The 22,630-nt window shown below is 41.2% G+C and overlaps 2 protein-coding genes and 1 long non-coding RNA gene across 5 annotated transcripts; 2 read left to right on the plus strand and 1 right to left on the minus strand.

The window, feature by feature from the left end:
* The first annotated feature begins 408 nt into the window (after positions 1 to 408).
* On the plus strand, positions 409 to 15,477 carry LOC145823087 (uncharacterized). 3 transcript variants are annotated; one of them, XM_082922194.1, is made up of 4 exons: positions 414 to 721; positions 800 to 826; positions 13,828 to 14,015; positions 15,033 to 15,477. In XM_082922194.1, exons 1-4 carry the CDS (start codon positions 719 to 721, stop codon positions 15,250 to 15,252), a joined length of 438 nt encoding a protein of 145 aa, XP_082778320.1. In that variant the 5' UTR covers positions 414 to 718; the 3' UTR covers positions 15,253 to 15,477. The 3 variants fall into 3 exon arrangements, with proteins under 3 accessions (XP_082778319.1, XP_082778320.1, XP_082778318.1); XM_082922193.1 differs by having other exon boundaries at positions 409 to 826; XM_082922192.1 differs by lacking the exons at positions 414 to 721; positions 800 to 826 and adding an exon at positions 12,783 to 13,003.
* Positions 3,409 to 7,929, plus strand: LOC145820831 (uncharacterized). The gene is made up of 3 exons (XM_082917374.1): positions 3,409 to 4,166; positions 4,254 to 4,910; positions 7,924 to 7,929. The coding sequence occupies exons 1-3, from the start codon at positions 3,735 to 3,737 to the stop codon at positions 7,927 to 7,929; spliced, it is 1,095 nt and encodes a 364-aa protein (XP_082773500.1). The 5' UTR covers positions 3,409 to 3,734.
* Positions 15,478 to 16,387: 910 nt separating the features above from the next.
* On the minus strand, positions 16,388 to 22,507 carry LOC114269152 (uncharacterized). Its single transcript, XR_014365219.1, has 4 exons — positions 18,756 to 22,507; positions 18,247 to 18,355; positions 16,796 to 17,429; positions 16,388 to 16,660 (listed from the first exon to the last, which is right to left on the minus strand). It is a non-coding gene; the product is annotated as an uncharacterized LOC114269152 (long non-coding RNA).
* Between the last annotated feature and the right edge of the window lie 123 nt (positions 22,508 to 22,630).

The raw sequence follows: 22,630 nt of genomic DNA on the forward strand, positions 1-22,630 counted from the left end.
CTATCTCTATTTATTTTTTCTTACTTTTCTTTTTATGAATTTCTACTTGAACACAAAATTGCTTAGTTTCAAAGCAGTGCATCTCCATCTCTCTTTTGTTTTTAATTTTTAATGAAATGCAATGTTTTTCCTACTGAGTTTTCTGTTGTATATTTCTTATAAAACACGGTTCTTTATATTTTTAACAATTTTTTTTTTTTAATTTCTTTGTTTTGGTATAATTTAGACTCATTTTGTATATACTTCTCAAAAATGTTAATTCACATACAAATTGTTACGAGTAGGATGTTATGATCGTTGACCTATAATATCAGCGTTGACCTTATCTTCAGCAGAATGAGGTTTGCAGCCAGAATAGTAACGTTTTGTAATATCAGCGTTGACCTACATGCTTCGGAAGAGTGTGTGTGAGATTTTTTAAATCACATCACCTCTGTAGGGCATCAATTACTAAGGCCTTCTGTTCCAAGTTCCAACTGCTCTTGCTGGTGGTCTTTATTTATCCTTTTATTTGTAACAACTTTTGTCAGTTAGGTAGAATGCGAAGTGCAGTTCTAAAATGCTTTCATAGCTCATGTGATGTTTATCTCTGTCATTGCAACATTTGATGAGGGTTTTCTTAGTGGGAGTAGTTGGGAGCACAACTGATGTTTAGCAGAGACATGACAATCCTACTGGCTAGCTGGAGTGTTCTTGTACAAACATTAGTGCCATTTCAATGGTTTTTACCTACCATGCTGCTTCTTAAGTTCTTTCTTGTGCTTTATCATTAATTGGTGCCATCCTATCTTTAATGCAGATTCATCGCCAGAGTTCTATGTCTAACGTAGATAATAGCCCACAATCTTTGCTCGCATTCAATGGAAATAATTCTCCTCGTATAATCCTGTTGACCAAGTCCACGCTCCTCCGTGCGACGTCGCTTTGTCACCTGAAAACACAAACGTGAGCTAGCCGGCGGGTGTGTGCCGGAAACCTCTCCGATGCCTAAGTCAGAAAACTTGACAAATAGACAAAGCTCTAAGTTCTCAGAAAGATTATGTTCAATTACCTCCTCCAAGGTGATGTTTGTAGGCTTTTATAAGTTTCCCGTGGCACAATCCTAGTAGGACTTGTACTTCTCCATGCAGAGTCCTCCTAGGATTCATTCTCCTAAGGATAATGCTTATCCTTTTACACCCTCCCCACTGCTTAAACCAAGTGGGATGGTTTTCTTCATGGCCGAACTACCACATGGCCGAAATAACACGGGCTATGTTGAGCCACAGAGAAGGCCGAACTATCCTTAGCTCGGTCTTCTCCTTTAACTCATTACTTCGGCTGTCCCTGTTCAGCCTTGGTATGCTTAGATCAGACTTCCAAGTAACAAGTTTTGACCGACCTAACCAGATTGTGTCATGACCGGACTAACTCTGAAACCGGTCCTCCCAGAACATACTGCGACCGGACTAACTCTAAGACCGGACCTACTCCGAGTTGTCTCTGGATTGGAGTAGCCTTACTCTTCCTTGGGCCGAAGCTACTATCTCTTCTTGAGCCGGAATAAACTCACCTCCTTAGGCCGAAGTAACTCTGTCTCCCCAAGGCTGGAATAACCTTGCCCTCTAGGTCAGAGTATTCAGTACGGCCTTTTTACGCAGTCCTACGCGTTTTGGGCCTTAATGCCCAACTCTCAGCTCGGCCCAATTTTTCCCAAAAATTACCCTCTCAATTGCCCCTTAATTCCATCTGTGCAACATGATTGGGATTACCAGCCTTTTGGCCGAGCTGGAGTTTGTTACGCTTTTTCAGCCGAGCTAAAAAACCCTTTTAGCCTTTCCAGCCGAACTAAGTTTACCTCGGGTAACACTATGTCCGGTCAAAAACGTCTCTTCAATCATAGTGTCTGTAACGCTTCCCATTCCAGTGACACGTGGCAGGCTCTGATGGGCTAAGGACGGCTGTCACGCCGTCTTCGTGCTTTGAGATCTCGAGACGGTTCCCGCCCAAATTTTGGGCTCTCTAACAAAAGTGAACCCTAAGGCTAGGGTATCTTCACTTTTACCACCTTCATACTCTCCCTCTGCTTTTTTGGCTGCTCGAGTTCTTGAGCTTTAAGCTTACTGTGTTCGTGCTTCCGTTGCTGCCACTGCTTCGTCTTCAACTTCTTCTTCTCCAAACTGGTAAGTTCTGAGAAAACTTGTTGTTGTTGTTTTCTTCATTTCTGTTTTTTCTATCTGGGTGAAGCATGCTCGTGTATTCCTTGTTTTTGCTTCTGTACTTTCATGAAAAAATGAATAGAACTTGTATGTGTATGAACTGTTATGTAGAAAAACAAGCCTTAGATCCAAAATCACATTGCGACCGAACTATGATTCTGTTTGCCCCTAATACGTAGACTTCTGTAGTCAATAGCCGAACTAGAACTTGTAGGAATGTCAGTAGCCAAGATAAGATTACCGAACAAGCTTGCATATACCGAACTAGGTACTTCGGTCCCCAACCGAGCTAAGACCTTGGGGCCAAGCCGGCTTTCTTAGTTCTGAAACCGAACTCAGAAAGCCGCCCCTAGGGCTCAGCCGGAGTAACTTTCCTCACATCGCAACCGATTTAGGCCTTGGGACTAAACCAGCTTTCTTAGATTTTTGGACCGAACTCAGAAAGCTGCCCCTAGACGTTAAACCGGTCTAAACTGCTCGAAACCGAGCTAAGAAACCTTCTGATGAGCCGAGGTAGAACCAGCCCGCTAAACCGAAGTAGGATTTGTATATCTTGCTTATAATTTGTAGCGCGGTCCAACGATCTGTGCTTAACCCCTTTGTTTTCTACTTTGCAGACTTAGGTTGCCCAGGCACTCCTGCGTGTGCTCAACCGAGCTACTGAGCCTAGTTTTTGTACCGAAATAATTTATTCATAATTTATACGACAATGGGTAAGTATAGATATTTAGTCGAAACCCCTGGTGGCCTGGCCGAATTTAGGCAAGATTACCAGATTCCTGATGATGTCCATCTGGCGCTGGCCAAAAAAGATGCTACCCCCTGGAACAATGAAGGCTTTGTGCCTTTTACCCTTCAATCCATAATAGAGACCGGACTACGGTTTCCTGTCCAACCGCTAATCTGCGAATTTCTTAGACAGACTAGGCTATGTCCCACCCAACTATCCACCAATACGTACCGTATTATCATGGGGATAGCCGCATTAAACCACCAAACCGGACTGAATCTTGGTCTAGCCGAGATCTTTCATCAATACTCTATCGGCTCAAAGAATGCTGGGTGGGTCTACTACCTTAGAATTCGCCGCCGCCGAGAGAAGATAATCAAGCACACTCCGGACAAAGATCTTAACGATGAAGATTTCTTTTGGGTCTCTGGGAACTTTGAGGATTTTCAAGCTCAAATTCCTGGCCGACCTATAAATTGGAAAATGGGAGAGCCTGGTAATTTTACTTCGGTCTTCTGCTTTGTAAGTTATCTCGGTTGTTTAGTCTGTTAGCCGAACTAACACTTCTCTTTTTTGCAGATTTTGCCCATCTCCATTCCCTGTATAGCTATCCTAACCTCGGAGTCTTGCGAGCCGCTTTTCGGGTTAAAGAAAGGGATTGGGCCAAGCTTCTAAATTTCGAACCGACCTACCGTTACAGCGGTCGACGAAAAGCAAAGGTGACTGACTTCCTTCTTGAAGAGGCACCGGAACCGGACCCAACTCTGCCCGAGATAAGACTTGTCCCTTTATCCGCAGAAGAAGAGATGGCGAAAAGGAGTAGAGTCAGGGCCCTTCTCACCGAAACAGCTAGGCCCGAAGTGGCGCCTTCCAGCCAACCGCAGCCTGCTGTTGTCGCCCTTCCTTCCCAACAGCCATCCTCTTCCCGCCGAACCAAACGTGCCCGAACTTCCGAACCCGAACGGGTTTTGATTGATGAAGAAACTCCTATTCAGCCGAGCTTACCACCGAGCCCCCAACCGGAGTCTTCCGACCGAACCATCGGCAGCTGGGCACCGAAATTAACCTTCAACGACCGAGACATTCTAGACACAGACTCGGTCGTTGCTGAGAAAGACCACCTGTTGGCCATCAACCTGGCCAAGAGCGTGTGTCTGCCCAAAGACATGGAACATCACCAAAAACAGTTAACCACCGAGCTGAAGTCCATCCGGTCTGCTACTAAGTCCATGATTCTGGTTAGTGACTTCGGTTGCTTTTCTGTTTATGTTTCTTTTTCTTTTTAACTCTTTCTTCGGTTAAAGGGAAGTTGTTTGCTTTGTCAGGCCATTCAAAAGAACCAAATCACCCACAGGAGAGTACTGGAGCTGAGGAAAGTGACAAGGCAAGCGGCGGCCGAGGCAGAGGCGAAATCGGCCGAACTAGAGTCGGCCAGAAAGGAAATGGCCGAACTCCGAGGTGAGGTCGGTCGTTTGACCGGAATGGTTAGTTCGGCCGAGGCCGAAAAACAAAAGACTGCCATTGTGCTGAAGGACAAGTACTTGCGTGAGCTGGTGAAGCTTGAAAGAAAGAAAGACGCCGAAATGAAGGAGAAGGCGAAGGAGGCTGAGAAACAAGGTTTCAAGAGGGCTGAGGATGCTTACGCCCAACAATGTGACGCTGCAAAGGAGCTGTTCTTCAAATGCGGCTGGAGGGCGGCAGTGGAGAAGCTCGGTCAAGATCAACAGACCGAGGTCTTCAACCCTCCAGATTATTTTATACCGAAGTCCCTGGCGGAGTACGCGGCCGCTCTGCAACAACAGTTTTTGGAAGGCTCTGACTCTGATGATGCCTCTGATGAAGATACTCCGGCCGAAAATGTGGACCAGCCAGTTCGGTCGGTGCCCACTGCTGAAGACCTAACTGTTGATCCTCCCAGTGGAACCGTAGCCGAAGTGGCTCACCCTAGTGAGAATGAGCTCCCTCCGGAGACCGGTCTTCAAGTTGATGCCGATGCGGTTTTCGACGCTGAAATTGATGAACTTTTCTCTTGACTTTTTTACTTTTTCTCCTTTGTAACCGAACTAAGCCCCCTTGTAATTGACTTCTTTTTGAATGAAAATTTTGCTTCTTTTATTCCGGTTATTGTGTGTATGCTTGCCTTTTGTAATGTCTTCTATTACTCCAAGTGTTATTTCGGTTTTTGGTTGGTTAAACTATACTTACCAGCCAACCACTCCTTAGCCGACATAATTACTTCGGCTGAGGAGTATTAAGTGTTGGTTTAATCCAGCCAACCACTCTTCAGCCTTACACTTACTTCGGCTGAGGAGTATTAAGTGTTGGTTTAATCCAGCCAACCACTCTTCAGCCTTACACTTACTTCGGCTGAAGAGAAACAGGAGTTGGTTTATTCCAGCCAACCACTCTTCAGCCTTACACTTACTTCGGCTGAAGAGTAACAAGAGTTGGTTTATTCCAGCCAACCACCCTTCAGCCTTACACTTACTTCGGCTGAAGAGTAACAAGTGTTTGTTTATTCCAGCCAACCACTCTTCAGCCTTACACTTACTTCGGCTGAGGAGTATTAAGTGTTGGTTTAATCCAGCCAACCACTCTTCAGCCTTGCACTTACTTCGGCTGAAGAGTAACAAGTGTTGGTTTATTCCAGCCAACCACTCTTCAGCCATACACTTACTTCGGTTGAAGAGTAACAAGAGTTGGTTTATTCCAGCCAACCACTCTTCAGCCTCACACTTACTTCGGCTGAAGAGTAACAAGTGTTGGTTTATTCCAGCCAACCATTGAAGTTAGTTTTTCCAGCTAACTTGGAATAGAATGCTTGCAATAAACTTAGTCTCTAAAGCTAACTTTTACAAAGAATAATTTGTGCTAAAAAGAATCTCATTTTATTGAGGGAAGAGAAAATTACATAATGTTCGAAAGAGAAAAGCTAAAAGTAAAATATCTTGAGATTGGCCGTATTCCATGGCCTAGGGATTGCCTTGCCATCCTTGTCTTCTAGGTGGTATGCCCCTTTGCCGGCTAACCCGACCACTTTATAAGGACCTTCCCAATTTGGGCCTAACTTGCCGTCTCCTGGGACCAAGGTGTTTCCCATTACTTTGCGCAATACCCAATCGCCAATTTTGAATTGTCTTGGATGAACCTTTTTGCTGTATTTTTTGATTAACTCTCGTTGGTACGCGGCGATGTGGACCAATGCTCTTTCTCTTCTTTCTTCTGCAAGGTTGAGTTCTAAGGCTATGGCTTCTCCATTTAAGTCTGGATCAAAATTTTCGCTTCGAATTGTGGGAAGGCCAACTTCTAGTGGGATCACTGCTTCCATGCCATAGGCTAAGGAAAATGGTGTTTCTCCAGTTGATCGCCGAGGTGTGGTGCGGTAAGCCCATAAAACATGAGGAAGTTCATCCGCCCACTTGCCTTTTGCTTTCTCTAGCCTTTTCTTTAGTCCATCCAAGACGACTTTATTTGATGCTTCAGCCTGCCCATTTGCTTGAGGATACGCCGGTGTGGAATTGTAGAACTCTATCTTGTATTCTTCACAAAAGCTTCTGAAGATTCTGCCGTCGAACTGAGTTCCATTGTCTGAGATCAGTGCTTTTGGTATGCCAAACCGAGTGATAATATTTTGCCAAACAAACTTCTTCACATCTTTTTCTTTGATTGACGCCGATGCTTCTGCTTCTACCCACTTTGTGAAGTAGTCTGTTGCTGCGAGAAAGAATTTTCTGCCTCCGGGTGCTGTTGGAAGTGGTCCTACTATGTCTAAGCCCCACATTGCGAAAGGCCATGGGCTGGTTAAAGGTAGGAGTTCTCTTGCTGGTTGATGTATTTGGTGTGCGAATTTCTGGCATTTTTCACACTTCTTCACGTATTTCTCTGAGTCTGCTTGCATATATGGCCACCAATATCCTTGTGAAATAGCCCTGTAGGCGAGCGACCTTCCCCCTTGATGACTTCCACATACCCCTTCATGTATTTCGAACAGGAATGCTTCTACTTTGCTGGGATGAACGCACTTGAGGTAAGGCCCAGAGAACGACTTCTTATATAATGCCAAAGATGGAGATAGCCAAAATCGTTGTGACTTCGCCCTTATTCTGTTGGCTTCTTTTTTCTCTTCAGGTAGGATGCCGTCTTTCAAGAACAGGATGATGGGATCCATCCAAGAAGGGCCTAATTCTGCGCAACATACTTCTTCTGCTTCGGGGTCTTCTATGCTTGGTCTTGGTAAGAAGTCGATGAGTAATGGATGAGGGATTGATGTATCTGCCATTGAGGCAAGGCCTGCTAGCTCGTCCGCTCGGCTGTTTTCCTCCCTGCCAATTTGTTCTATCCTTACCACATCAAACTTCTTGATCTCCGTTCTGACTAGCTCTTGGTACTTGGCCATTCTGTCATCCTTTGCTTCGTATTCGCCAGAAATTTGGTTTACCACTAGCAGTGAGTCACTGTATACCATTAGTTCGGTTGCTTTCATGAAGTGTGCCGACTTGAGTCCTGCGAGAAGCGCCTCATACTCTGCTTCGTTGTTGGATGCTGGGAAGCCAAGGTTGATTGCTTGCTCTATAACCAGGCCGTCTGGAGAGATGAGGACTATGCCAAGCCCTGCACCATGTCGGTTGGATGCTCCATCCACAAAGAGCTTCCACATCTCTCCAACGAATAGTTTCCAGCAGGTGGAAGGGTCAGACGATGCCGTGGGGTCAAGGATGGTGATTTCTTCAAAGTCCATATTGGCTGTCTGCCCTTCGTCCTCGGTTTGAACTGCTGGTGAGCCTTTGTTTGGCTCCTCCTTGCCGTCCTTAATGTAGTCTGCCTTTGTGCTTGATGGACTACCTTTCACTAGGGATTGCGTTATTCCGGCGTCAACTTCGGTCCCTAGTTCGGTTGGACTACCTTCCACTAGGGGTTGCGCTATTCCGGCGTCAACTTCCGTCCCTAGTTCGGTTGTGTCAGTTAGGTCGACTGGGCAGATATGATGACTTCCAGGAGTAAATTCCGCGACGAAGTCCGCCAAAGATTGGGCTTTTATTGCTGTCTTGGGTTGGAATTTGATGTCGAATTGTCCCAACTCCACCGCCCACTTCAAAATTCGCCCACTAAAATTCGCCCTTTCAAACAGAGCTTTTAGTGGAAAGGCCGTGAGGACGACTATGGTGTGGGCATAAAAGTAGTGCGCCAATTTTCTGGATGCCATCATTAATGCTAATGCTAGTTTCTCCAATGGTAAGTACCTTGTTTCGGCTCCCAACAATGTCTTGCTGACATAAAAGATGGGCAAGTGTTGTATTCCTTCTGCACGAACCAACACTGCGCTGACTGCGTGTTGAGAGACTGCTAGGTACAAAAAGAGTTCTTCACCAGGTACTGGAGTAACAAGTAGTGGTGGGGAAGACATGTATTCCTTCAAGCTTTCCAGAGCTCGGTCGCATTCTTCATCCCACTCAAACTTGGCCTTTAATGCTTGGAAGAAAGGTCGTAGTCTGTCCGACGATCTGCTTATGAACCGGTTGAGTGCAGCCGCCATACCAGTAAGATGCTGCACTTCTTTGACTGAGTTTGGTCTCTCCAACTCCTGGATCGCTTTGATCTGAGAGGGGTCGGCTTCTATACCTCGGTTGGTCACCAGGAAGCCCAAGAATTTGCCAGATCCAACTCCGAATGCGCATTTGGACGCATTGAGGCGTAGCTTGTGTTTCTTCAGGATCTGGAACATCTCGCCTAAGTCTTTCAGATGGTCATTCTTATCCTTGCTTTTGACCACCATGTCGTCGATGTACGCCTCCATTGTTCTGCCTAACAATGGTTCAAACATCTTGGTGACCATCCTTTGGAATGTCGCCCCTGCGTTCTTTAGGCCAAAGGGCATGACCTTGTAGCAATATAACCCCCTTGGTGTTGTGAAGGAAGTGACCTCTTGGTCTGGTTCGTACATGGCGATCTGGTGGTAGCCTCTGTATGCATCCAAAAAGCTAAGTCGGTTATGTCCTGCTGTTAAGTCCACCAGTTGATCTATCCTTGGTAGAGGGAAGCTATCTTTTGGGCACGCTTTGTTGACTGTTTTGTAGTCGACGCAGACACGCCATTTACCATTCTTTTTTGGCACTACGACGGTGTTGGAGATCCATTTTGGGTAGTGCACTTCCCTTATCGCTCCTGCCTCCAACAGGTTGCCTACCTCTTCTGCCACTATTTCGGCGTGGTGGAGCGCCGATCTGCGTGTGCGTTGAATGACTGGTCTGGCGGATGGGTGGACATTGAGTTGGTGACTGATGAAGTTTGGATCAATGCCTGGCATGTCGTACGGTGTCCAGGCAAACACTTCGATATTAGAGGTCAAGAATTCCATGACCTCTAATCTCTCAGCGCTGGACAATGATGAGCCAAGCAAGAAGAACTTATCCGGGTTCTTCTCATCTATTTTTACCTCCACCAAGTCTTCCACCGCTTTCTGATCAGCCTCTTTGCCGACGTCCGCGAATAGTTCATTACTCTCTGGTTCTTCCACCGAATGAACGTATCCTTTGGCAGCTCGGCTTCCATTTGCTGTGGCGAAGCACTGTTTTGACATGATCTGATCGCCATAGACTTCTTCAATTATACCGGCGTCATTGGGGAACCGCATTACCTGATGGTATGATGACGCTACTGAACGCATGGCATGCAGCCATGTTCTGCCCAGGATGATGTTGTAGGTGGAGGGGACCTTCAATACCCAGAACTCCACCTGTTTTGATACACTTCCTGCTCTGACTGGAAGGATTATTTTGCCGACAGGCCACTCAGGCATGGAGTTGAATCCAATCAGGGGAGAAACTGCAGGTGCCAAGTCTTTGTCTTGCAGCTTTAGTTGTTTGAATGTGTCGTAATACATGATCTCACATGAACTACCCTGGTCAATCAGAATCCGCTTGACGTCAAAATCCTTGACTCGGAGAGTGACAACCAGGGCATCATTATGGGGGCAGTAAATTCGTTCTAAGTCCTTATCTGAAAAGGTCATGACGTTTGTTGCCTCTGTCCTCCCCTTCTTGATGGCAGGTTGGGCACTCAATATTTCCCTAAAGTGCTCAGCCTTCTTGATCGAACCTCTAAGCTCGCATACGCGCTCAGGTTCAAAAACTCCATGAATTACATTGATAATGCCTTGAGGTGGTGCATCGTTTGGCATTCCATTGGGATGGTCATTATGATCTTGGGGGGCCGGCTGTACTCCTCCTTCAATGTATTCATCCAAGTGGCCTGCTGCCACCAATTCTTCCAAGTGCTGTCTTAGTGGCGTGCAATTCTCAGTTCGGTGCCCCTTTTCTTTGTGGAAGGTGCACCGTGATCTGTCGTCGTAATTCTTCTGACCTTCCCCTAGCTTGGCTGGCCACTTGACAAAAGGCTTGTCTTTGATTTCGCTCAGAATCCGATATATTGGTTTTTTGAACACCGTTGTTATGGCAGTGCGGATTCTCAACCATCTTTTGTCTGGGTCTTCTCCGTTATCTTGTCTGCCACGTCCGTTTTTGTTACTTCGGTCAACCGTGTTGACCTTGGCAGGGGTTTTCTTTTCTGGTGCTGCGGTCGTGCTTGATCTTGTTTTAGCACGCGCGCCATCCTCTTCTACCCTGATGTGCTGATGCACTCTTTCCATCAGGGCCTCCATGGTGAGGGGTGGTGTCATGGTGATCGAATCTCTTAGTCGATTTCCTACTGGTAGGCCTCTTTTATATTGCGCAATGGCCAGATTGGTGGGGCAGTCTCCAATCTGGTTGAATGTCTCCCAGTAGCGACTGTTGTAAGATCTGAGGGTTTCTTTCTCACCCATGTCGATGGAGAGTAACTGGTCTATCTCCACCGGTGTTTTAGTATTTGTCCGAAACCTTGTTACGAACGCTTCTGCCAATTGGGCCCAGGAGGCTATGCTGCCCTCTGGGAGCTTTTCGAACCAAGTCAAGCCTAAGTCGCCCAGACTTGATGGGAAGAGTATGCACATTAGGGCCTCGTTTCGCCTGTACACAGCCATGACTTGGCGAAAGTGGCTCAGGTGAGAATACGGATCCGTCTTCCCTTCATATGTATTGAACTTCGGCTGAAGGAAGCCTGATGGTAGGGGAGCGTTTTCGATTGCTGGGACAAACGGCGAAGTCTGTAGTCTTGCCAATGCCTTGTCTGTTGGTTCGTAGGCCGGTCGCGGTATTGGCATTCCAACCTCGACGCTTCCGTGCGTCCGAGGAGCCAACCGTTGTAAGGCCGAAACTCGGTGTGGATCCCTTGCCCTGGCATCCTCCTTGCATCGTGCTTTTTCTTCTAGCACGGTTCGTAAGTCGGATGACCTGGGTAGCTCGGTTTGTTTGGATCTGGTTTGGTGTGAATGTGAAGGCCAATACGTGCTTCCTTCAGTGTATGATCTTTCGGATCTCGTCCTCTCAGACCTGGAGTGACGAGTTCTTGAAGATAAGGAGTGAGTGTCGCCCGTCCTGAGGCTTCTGCTCTCTCCTTGGGAGGGTGTAGTATTCCTACTACGACTTTCTGAGTGGCGAGGGGGCGTCTTGTGCTTGCGCCCCTCTCCTGTCGCCACATCTTTAGTCTTCATCTGGCGTTTTAAAGTCTCCATGTCCGCCGCCATCCTTCGAATTAGTTCATCTTGTTCCTTTACGCGATCTTCCAGGGCTTGAGGATCAATCCTCCTCCTTTGCCTGTCGGGACTTTGAGAGTGACGAGGGCTGCCATTCCGCCTTCCCCTGCCACTCCTCCTGGAATTATGTTGTTGGGGCTCCAAGTCCCCCATGGGAGGGACGGCAGGTAATCCTTCACGCCTTGCGCCCCCTTCTGGAGTTAGTCCGTCGACGGCGGACTGCGGCAAGTCTTCAATGTGTGCCATTGAATGAGAAAATGAGAAGCTTAGTCAAGAGGTTTTTGTTCTTGTCTGTTTTTCCCACAGACGGCGCCAATTGTACGGGGAAGAAATAATTCTCCTCGTATAATCCTGTTGACCAAGTCCACGCTCCTCCGTGCGACGTCGCTTTGTCACCTGAAAACACAAACGTGAGCTAGCCGGCGGGTGTGTACCGGAAACCTCTCCGATGCCTAAGTCAGAAAACTTGACAAATAGACAAAGCTCTAAGTTCTCAGAAAGATTATGTTCAATTACCTCCTCCAAGGTGATGTTTGTAGGCTTTTATAAGTTTCCCGTGGCACAATCCTAGTAGGACTTGTACTTCTCCATGCAGAGTCCTCCTAGGATTCATTCTCCTAAGGATAATGCTTATCCTTTTACACCCTCCCCACTGCTTAAACCAAGTGGGATGGTTTTCTTCATGGCCGAACTACCACATGGCCGAAATAACACGGGCTATGTTGAGCCACAGAGAAGGCCGAACTATCCTTAGCTCGGTCTTCTCCTTTAACTCATTACTTCGGCTGTCCCTGTTCAGCCTTGGTATGCTTAGATCAGACTTCCAAGTAACAAGTTTTGACCGACCTAACCAGATTGTGTCATGACCGGACTAACTCTGAAACCGGTCCTCCCAGAACATACTGCGACCGGACTAACTCTAAGACCGGACCTACTCCGAGTTGTCTCTGGATTGGAGTAGCCTTACTCTTCCTTGGGCCGAAGCTACTATCTCTTCTTGAGCCGGAATAAACTCACCTCCTTAGGCCGAAGTAACTCTGTCTCCCCAAGGCCGGAATAACCTTGCCCTCTAGGTCGGAGTATTCAGTACGGCCTTTTTACGCAGTCCTACGCGTTTTGGGCCTTAATGCCCAACTCTCAGCTCGGCCCAATTTTTCCCAAAAATTACCCTCTCAGGTGGGTATATAAATATCATGTCTGATTACAACACATATGTCTTCAGTACCCTTTAAACTGAAAGAAAGGGAGAAAACTTGACCTTTATATTATTTACATTTTTTTATATATTAAAGAATTTTTTTTCTATTTAATTCTATCACTGGATTCTAATTTCATCTTTTTTGGCCGCCATTTTTCTAGATTTTATTAACCTCTTTGACTAGTATGGATGTTCCTGTATTATATTCACCAGTACCATTTCAAAACGCTGCCCTTTCTTGTCCAGAGGTAGGGCTGCTTAGTATGTGCATTGGTAAACAAGCTTTTTGAATCTTTGCTATTTCTATCCACTCAATTGGAATTGGCTTTGCTTTGTCTTCCATAGTATTACTCAAATTTTGTTATATTACACCATTATGCTATGGAAATTTTATAATTGGTTAACTGCAAATTTATTAGTTTTTGCTGGATGCACTAGGCAATTGAAGCTTTCTTCTTTGAAAATTAAATGGCGAAGGGAATTTTCAGTTCCTTTTTGAATTAGTAATGTGGATTTCTATTAACTTTTAGAGGTCCTCAAACTCTCTTTTCTCTGAAGAGTCTTAATGTCTCATTTTTGTTGCCTAGAGTTGAAAGTAACACTGTGCGTGCTTACTGCCTGATCTATTAGGAACAAGATGCAATTTCTCTGATAGAATCCAAAATCCATAACCTAGAATCTGCCTTGTTTGTGCAGGGGACTAGCAAAACTGTGTCTATGCTAGTTTGTGAACTAGCTAAACCACTTTAAAAAAAAAAAAACAATTAAAAAAAAATAAAAATAGAAGTATAAACTTACTACCAAAAGCCGAAGTTGCTTCACATGAAACTGGGTAAAGACCCTTACAAACATCACTGTTACTTTTGATTTATCCTATTAGATAAGTTAGAAATTATAGCATATCCTTATTTAAATATACTTCTTTTACTGTATGCTATTTCATTCTTGGCCATGAATCTTATGTTGTTAAAACTAGATTGATTGTTGTTCTTCTTACAACTTGGATTGTGCCACAATTGTTATACAAAAAACATAATCCTGCTAATACATGTTTGTTTGCCTTCTTTTGTAGGTTAGATGCAAGGAAGTGAGAAGGGCTGATAATATATCTTTTCCTCTAAAGGAATTCAACATGAAAGATGAATCTTCATCTTCTGGTTTCTGCTATAGCATTGAAATCAAGGATGCATATCTTCCTCCATGGGTAATCAGCAGTTTTTGTGAAGCCATGTGCTCTGAGGGAATGAGCTTTGAGGCAAGGTATGAAAAATTCTGACAATGATACATAAATTTTCACTTTATGGACCATATTGAAGACGGATCTTTATGTCGTTGCTGAAAAAATCTTGCCTTTATAAAGTTTTGCTGCTCTTTTTGCATTTTTTTGTTTTTGTTTTCTGATCCATTATGATTCTAAATTCGATTCATCAGAAAGGAAGTAAATATCTAATTGAAGTCTCTAGAATGGGTGGCATTCTAAGTGGGCAATACTTGGGTCCATCAGATATTTCAACAAAATCCCACTTGATTTCTAAGATTAATGTTTTATTTGTGTTGATCATGAAGTATGGTAGTCCCCAGCAAAAAATATAGTTGTTAGTGGTTGTAATTGATGGTTCCTGGATTGTTCATGGGGTATCTCTCTAGGGTTGCATTTGCATGTGTTTCCTTCTCCATATTTTGGCTGATCAACTCTCACCGTCTCCCTCTCTCTATATCTTTGCTATAATAGGTTGGTTATGGAATTGAGAAACCATAATGTAACTGACTCCACTAAAGGGTTAGTGCACTCTAATGGGATGTCATATAGACATAGGTTTGGGACACATGGCACAAAGGTACAGCCTAGCCTGTGGTAAGCTCACAATGCCCTATCACATACAATTAAAGGTGCAACTCAAACTCATAGACTCACACAAATATCATCAAAGGGCTAGAATTCACTCTTACTCGATTACATGGCATTTTCTTGAGAAAACAATTAAAAGCCTCGTGATGAACAATCAATATGCTTGGAAAAATCGTAATGCGTGAAATGTGTACGCTAATACATAAGAATGGACTAAGTCCTTACACAATGCTTCTTTCAGGGATTAATGATATGTAGCCTATCCTATGATGGTGGTGTACATGAGCCAATGCAGGCAGATTTCAACCTTATCATAACATTGCTTTCTAGAATTTATTTTGTATTTTTCTAAAGGGTGTTGGCATTACTACGTAGCTATTATTTTGTATTTACTTGGTGGCTTATGCATTAGTTTTGGTGACGTGCAGTTTTGTTACGGAATCTACCACAACTGGGTTGAATGTTGGCTTCGAGACCATTTGCCAAAAAGTGAATCCTCATCAACCCACAGCAGTTGAAGGCTTGCAAGAAAGTAGATGCGTTTTTGGTATTTCAAACACCATTTTTTCTCTTCACTTGCGTTCTGCCTTTCTAAAAGGTTTGAAGTACAGTACTGGTTCTTATACAGCTTCTGTTTCATCCGTTTGACATTCTGTTTTATGTCGTCTTTACCATAAATGAAACAGTGAACTCTTGTTTTCACGGCATAATGGTGATTATTTTTGCCCTTTCGGTTTTTGGTAGAAAATGCTAACCATTTCTGTATTTGATGTAATGTTGTTGAATTGTTTGATCTACACTTTGATTGAAATTGTAATTTTATTTAACCCAGATTAGAAGTTAAAAAAAAAAAGGAAGAAAAGAATTGAAACAGTTGTTAAACTACTGGCAATTTTTAAACAGTAACATTGGTATAACAGATGTAGGGAACCATGTAAGCATCACAAAGACAAAGAAAACGCTTCAAAACGTTTGGTTTTGCAAAAGGCTCCATATTTCTTTTGTGTTGTTGCCGACTGAAGAATTCAGTTCCCATCCGAATTTTACATGCTTGAAAGTGTTTAGGTCTAAAGATACTCTGGATAAGATAGCAGCTAGGCTCAAGCTTGGTAGCTACCTTGCTGCCAAAAAAAAAAAAAAAAGTTTACTGCTGTGTTTGGTTGAGGGATTTAAGAAGGGATTTGGAAAGAGAAATGAAAAAAGTAAATGAAATGTGAATAAAACATGATTATATTTTATTTAGTTTCACACATTATTTTTCTTTTTCTTTCTAAATTCTTTCTCAAATCTCTTAACCAAACTCAGCGTACATGGTCAAGAAAAAGGAATTAAAATCAAATTGGGCTGGAAATGTGCAGAATTCTTTATTCCCAATCTTTGGCTGGATGATTGGGTTGGTGCCAAGTCACTATCTAATACAGTAAAAATTAATTGAAGTTGGAGAGCTGTTCCTTTCTCTATTCTAATCATTGAGGTGGATGAGCATTATATTGCTGGACCTGCTATAACATTGCTAGTTTGTGAGCTGGAATTCATTACTCACCATTGCCTCTGGAAAATTTTATTAAAAAAAGGAAAAAATGTGCATAGAAATCGGTGAACAAAAGGGAAGTCTCACATTAAGACCCCACCTCTTGTGAATGTTCTTTAACGGGGTTCTATGCATGTAAATGCAGTAATTTTATTTAGGACTTCGGGACAACAAATTGAAAAGAAATGTGAATCACCACCGCAACAAAACTACTAACAACAAAACTACTAATCACCACCGCAACAATTAGACTTTACTGGACAAAATTTCATTGCATGATATACTCTTTAGCCAATATTTTGGCCCTAATTAATAAGTTAGTACAATCAACTGATATCCTCTTCAACTATGAAGTTCAAATATCTAAACACGAGGTTAAAAAAAAAAAAAATGGGCAAGATGTAGATGATCTGGTTCCAGCTGCAGTCCCCTAGCATGCACACATTTTACTAGGGCAAGATGTATTCCCAATTGAGCTTCTCTCACTTTCTCAATATAAGGTCCCTGTCCTGATTCCAATGCCACCTACCCCATATAACCAAAAATCAATTTCAAACTTTTGAAGCAGTTGATTAAATGAGTTCCAATCCAACCCAGATTATTCAAAAAGATTTCATATGACATGAATTGGAATCCAAATCGGGCTTCGATAATATGTACCTGAATAATGGGTAGCATTGGAGATTGTAGATCAGCACGCAGGTCCATGAAGAATCTCTCAAGTCGGCCCTTGTACAAAGCAGCATCCTCGAGATTCACAGTGTTGCAATAGTTCCCATTGTTGTGCATTGACCTTGTAACAGTTGCCATTACCCTGGCAATAGTGTCACCCAAAGCCCTCTTAGCTCTTTGCAATTCAGAAAAAACTAACTCAACCCACAGTTCCATAGGAAAATCTCAGAATCAAATATAGAAACAACAATATTAACCATCACTCTGTTGTCAACTAAAAATAACATCTTCAACCACCTTTGTGGTAACCTTAAAAAATAACTGTAGAGTGGTAACATCACAATAGTCACAGGAGCATATTTTAATTTCCCCTGCTTCCTTGATTATAATTTTTACTTGCATATAATTAAAAAATATATGCTTCTCATAATTAACTACCCAAAATAGGACGGCTCATTTAGTAAGGTTACATCTATCAAATCACATGTCATGTATCAATCTCATCTGTTTATCAAATATCTTGTGTATCAATCTCATCTGTTTATTGAACATCTTGAGTATTTTCTGTCCCTAATGAATTAACTGCATATCGGCAACATTTCTCCAAGACAACGTCATGAACCTGCAAAATATCCACCACTCATCAACCAAGGAGAAGATTGGAAAATTTTAAATATTATGGCCAGAACAAATAAAATAAATAAATAAAAGTACCTACAAAATAAAAAATAAAATAAAAACAAAAATACAGGTTCCAGGATCAGAAAGCTATAAATGCAAGATATCGTGAAATAGACAACACATCCAATAGCTGTTATGTGTCCAATCCCATATACTTCACAGAATTTCAATGGCCCTTTTGTGTCCCATGAACTCTTGGAAACCTGGTGAACCAGAGTTAGCATCTATTCATGATAGATTAGATGTTCCAAACTAAATGGGACCATTAAGTTACCACACTTAACCAGATTGTGAAATGGACATGCCTGCCCAACAAATTCTTGAAGAACAAGCCCCCGATTGGGATGCTAGTGAATCTATGGATATATCTCTTTCATAAAATAAAAAATATATATTTTAACATAAAAGGACTTCAGAGGAATGAGTTCATCATAATGTGTTCTAAATGCCTGTGAATGACCAAACCAGCCATTTAAGATTCCTAGGAGCTGATGAACCATGAAGTTAATGAGAAATTGTTCAACAAGCTAGAAAGATAAATCCAATGAAGTGATTGGGAATCTTCAGAAGATTAGTCAGTGTAACATTGTTTCTTTTAAACATGAACTGCTCTGTGTCTGTCAAGTAGCCACATTGATCTGGGTTTATAGCACGTACATAAATGATGTTACGATCATTAATAAATTCTTTATTCATAGTTTAGTGGTGGTTTTGTTTAATGATTTTGAAAACATATATATTTGAGGAGAGAAACTCACGTCAATGGCAGGAAATGATTATGACTTCATAAAGCATATAACTTTAGCTGTGCACTTTGAAGCATCTCAGATGTGGGAACAATTGAAGCAGTTCTTCACGACTTCGTCTCTATGAGGGAAATATATACACATCAAAAAAAGGAAAGAAAAAAAAGAAAGAAACAACAGGAGAGTCTAATAGTGTGTTACACGAAAAAAAAATAATAAAAAATAAAAAAATAAATAAGGGCAAAACACAAAGCCCACAAAGCCGTAGTTAAACTCTTGCTCCAATGTCAAAAGTGGCAAACCCCAAGCAAATCAAATTGACAACCAAAATAGGAAAAGCTATAAAAAAAACAACAAATCTAATGGAATTCCTATGGTGACTTAGAAGAATTTGAGTGGTGTAAAAGTAGTTAGGTTGACTGATTTGTTCAACAAAATATTACAAACTAAGAAGATGGTTGATGATTGAAAGAAAAATGCTCTTGGTACATGTATATAAGAAAAAATGTGATATGATATACCTTGATGCCAATGCATCCATTCACATCGAGGGTTGTAAGTGTGTTTGAGCAGAACCTTGACAGGGCCTCTAAGCACTTATCAGTAACACCAATAATACCAAACAAGCTGCAGTTTTTCCATCCATGAAATCAGTAACAGATGTTATATCAAGAGGAAACTTTTTAATAGCCAGAAGATGACTGCACGACCATACGATTTCACCATAACAGTATGGAATGGCCAATGCTCATCAATCTTGCTAGTACTTTGTATTTGATACTAGATGTGCATGTTGCACTAAAATTGTTTCAGCAAGGTTGCAATAAAATTCAATCAATAAAAAATTTGAACAATATGACAATGACCATCGTGTCATAGCTCAACTCAACTCAACTCGACAAGGCTTTATCCCAAATCCCAATTACTTTAGTGTAAGCTACATGGATCCATTTCCTTGAATTGATTATGATAAATACAGCTGCATAAATTACAGATTTCATTTTAAGTTCATTCCCAATTATAGTTCAGCTTTCATATTTTCTGCATGCCATGTTCCAATAACTTGGGTATGGATGTCAGAGGTGTGTATGTGCCTAAAATCGGATTTATCTATTTCCAAATTTAAGAAATGAGGGACACAGCTAAATGTGATATTACTTAATGCTCTTTTGTTTTTGTTTCTAATGTTAAAATGGTGTTTTTATGTAACATAGAGCATCAACCACCGATACTATACCCAATTTGAAGCAACAATATCCAAATCACATAATAAGGGAGTTTTGACTTCATGGCATAATCGCATGGTATGCTCTTAAAAGCTTCTAAAGGCACAAACCAGACATAAAATGCATCAATTTTTCACATTCAATAATATTAGTCTCATCAAGATTTAACCCCAAGGGACCGAGTGGTAAAGACATAAGAATAAAATCCAAGGTCTCAAGTTTGAGTCTCCCAAGGGGCCACTAGAGGTTTGTGGTTGTTAACTTCAGGCCATATGCTTTCAACGTTCAATGCATACAAAATACGATTTTAAAATGGAATCCAAAAGGCTTTGACTAAAAATTAAAATAAAACATTTCTACAACTTACACTAGAATGTTGAATTGGAGCACAAATTCCCATTAGTCCACATCCAAGATGCTCTATACCATCTTCAAATAATTGGACTATGTTATAAGTCAATTTTTACCTTGTTCTTTCAATAATCAAACAATAACAACATGTTTTGTGTAAGAAAAAAGCACAAAATCTGCAATAGCGCAAATGAATTGAACATGCAAGTGATGCAGACATATTTTTCAAAACCATAATTAATTTTTTTTTTCTTGCCATACCCATTGAAAGGTTTTAATTTGCAATTGCAATCACTGCCAAACTTCCAAAGCATGGGTAAGTTCTATCAATGGCCTATTGGCATAATTGATGAGTCATAGGTACTAACATTTCAATAAGAATAGTTGAAAACAAAAGGAATAACAAATGGCATACTACCATAAAAGTTGCTATTTAAAAGCAACTTTAACTTAGAAATCAAGAGAGAAGGTCAAATAATGTTTCCCTGAAGAGTAGGTAACACAAAACAATTTACTAAAGGAAATAATCTTAGCCTAATTAGGTAGCATAATGGGGAAATGAGATATAATTATATCAAATAATTAGGCCTATGGGGAAACAGATTCACCATAAATCTAATAATACAACAAATTCACCATGATTTCATGATTTCAAGACCTATTGGCATAACAGATTCACCATAAATCTAAAATTGGTAAAAAAAAAAATTAATACAAGAGATATAATTACTAATTTATTAAATATATGATTTCAAGGTCTAAAGATCGATACAAACAATCAAGAAAACTAATGGGTATAAGGGTAGATTATATGTATGCATATATACATACCTATATGCATATGATATGCTATCTCTATGTGTGTGTATATATATAAATAACGCCCAAATAGTACACATTAATATGTGTTGGGGAGGGAAAAGATTGGGTACACACCTAACCTTTGACATAGTACACAGAGTGGCTGCCTCGAGACTTAAACTCATAACTTCAAGATTATTAGGCTAAGATTTTTACCATTAAACCAATGGTCACCCCTGTGTGTGCGCACGCACATATATATATATATATATATATATATCTTAAATATACAAATATGAGAAAATAACATTTCTCATAGGAAATTAAGCTTCCAGTAAACCAAAAAATGGGTAAGCAAGAAGTATTATCATTGAATCTGTAAACAATGTTCAAGATTATCATTATCAAAGGGTTCAATAAAACCACAATACACATACACACAACGAAATGATTTTCTAGATAATAATTTTTGAAGAATTCATCAAGAAAATTGGTTGCACCTGTCTTCAACTAACCTAAGTTGAAAAAAAATAATTCATCAAAAAAAAATTATTTATATGTTTTGGAAAATTTTGATAAAACTCTAATTTGAACGAGAGTGTTAAGATGAGTTGGGTTTTCCCATATCACACTAATCTTGCACACAACTTTCAAATCCAAAATTTCATATCAGGAAGTACTAAACAATCCAAGAAGGCTCTTTTGATTCTAACATATTAATCAGAAACTCAAACAAGGTCTACAATTTCTTACATATCTATTGGTTTTCATAAAAAAATCATATGATCAAAACAAGACCCAAATAACTTATTCTATCAAACAACACCATTCAAGCTCGATCCACAGATCATCTTAAGATAAGTAAAAACACCAATTAGATTATATTATTTTGTTATAAATTTTCTTTTACACATTATTATGTTAAAATTAGTGTTTGTTTTATATGTCTAGATTTTTTATTTTACTTGTGTCTAATAAAAATTTGGATCTGCCAAACTTTATAAAAAAAAAAAAAACTAAAATTTAAAAGTAATTTTGTAGCTTAAAAACAGAAAAAAATTATTTTATATAAAAATTTACATTGTAAAAAAAACTCGTTTAGATTTTTCTCCTTAGGTGCACTTTTAGATTTTCTCAAAAAAGCTTGAGCTGGGTCGCTTGAGCATGTAGACGTATAATGCTATAGCAAAGAGAAAGCAATTAAACAAATGCTAATATGATTGAGAACCGATGTTAATTTTGAATGTGAACAAAACTTAATATCATCAGCTATTCACTTTTTAGGGTTAGCGTTTTGAAATCAAAGCCCAATCTTGGGTGGTTACAGATGTTAATTTTGACTGAGAACAAACCTTAATATTAGATATTCAGTAAGGGTTAGGGTTTTGAAATCCAAGCCCCAATGGCACAGCTATCTTGGGTGGCTGTAAATAGGAACATACCTGACCTACAGAAGAGAGCTCTTGTAAATATTCAATTCGACTGGAAGGGAAAATATTTGCTGACAAACCCATGGTGGAGACGTGAACAGAGTGATGGCTTGTGAAGAAGATGTAGACAACGATGGCGTAGATCACCGACGGGCTGGTGGTCTTTGGCCATGGCGGAAGCTTCGGCTATGGTGGAAGAGGAAAGAAAGGTGAAGAGCAAGAGAGAGAGGGAGGCCAATCGTTCTTCTCTCGCTATGGTGGAAGAGAAGAGAAAGGTGAAGAGCAAACGAGAGAGGCTATGGTGGACGAGAAGAGAAAGGTGAAGAACGGTGGCCCCGACGCTTGACCGTTGGACATCGACAATCTCTGCAGCTTCGGCTATGGTGGAAGAGAGGAGGGAGGAGAAGAGAAGATCAAGAGCACGAACCAGAGCAAAAGAGGGAGGCAAGTGACTTGGGACCATTAGACTTCTGATTTTGGCAACCGGTTAGACCGGTTGTCAATTCAAAATTAAATTATTAAAATAATTTAGTTATATGATAGTTATAAGATAATATGATATATATAAATAACTAAAAATAACTAAGT

Source organism: Camellia sinensis, chromosome 3, assembly GCF_055761805.1.
Source record: "Camellia sinensis isolate YWXY chromosome 3, ASM5576180v1, whole genome shotgun sequence".
NCBI classification, from domain to species: Eukaryota; Viridiplantae; Streptophyta; class Magnoliopsida; order Ericales; family Theaceae; genus Camellia; species Camellia sinensis.

Excerpts from the sequence above, each read along its gene's own strand:
- LOC145820831 (XM_082917374.1), top strand. The coding sequence starts at position 3,735 with ATGGCGAAAAGGAGTAGAGTCAGGGCCCTTCTCACCGAAACAGCTAGG. Across the intron at positions 4,167-4,253 it reads CTACTAAGTCCATGATTCTG|GCCATTCAAAAGAACCAAAT; the intron begins GTTAGTGACTTC and ends TTGCTTTGTCAG.
- LOC145823087 (XM_082922192.1), top strand. The coding sequence starts at position 12,941 with ATGGATGTTCCTGTATTATATTCACCAGTACCATTTCAAAACGCTGCC. Across the intron at positions 13,004-13,827 it reads CTGCCCTTTCTTGTCCAGAG|GTTAGATGCAAGGAAGTGAG; the intron begins GTAGGGCTGCTT and ends CTTCTTTTGTAG. Across the intron at positions 14,016-15,032 it reads GGAATGAGCTTTGAGGCAAG|TTTTGTTACGGAATCTACCA; the intron begins GTATGAAAAATT and ends GGTGACGTGCAG.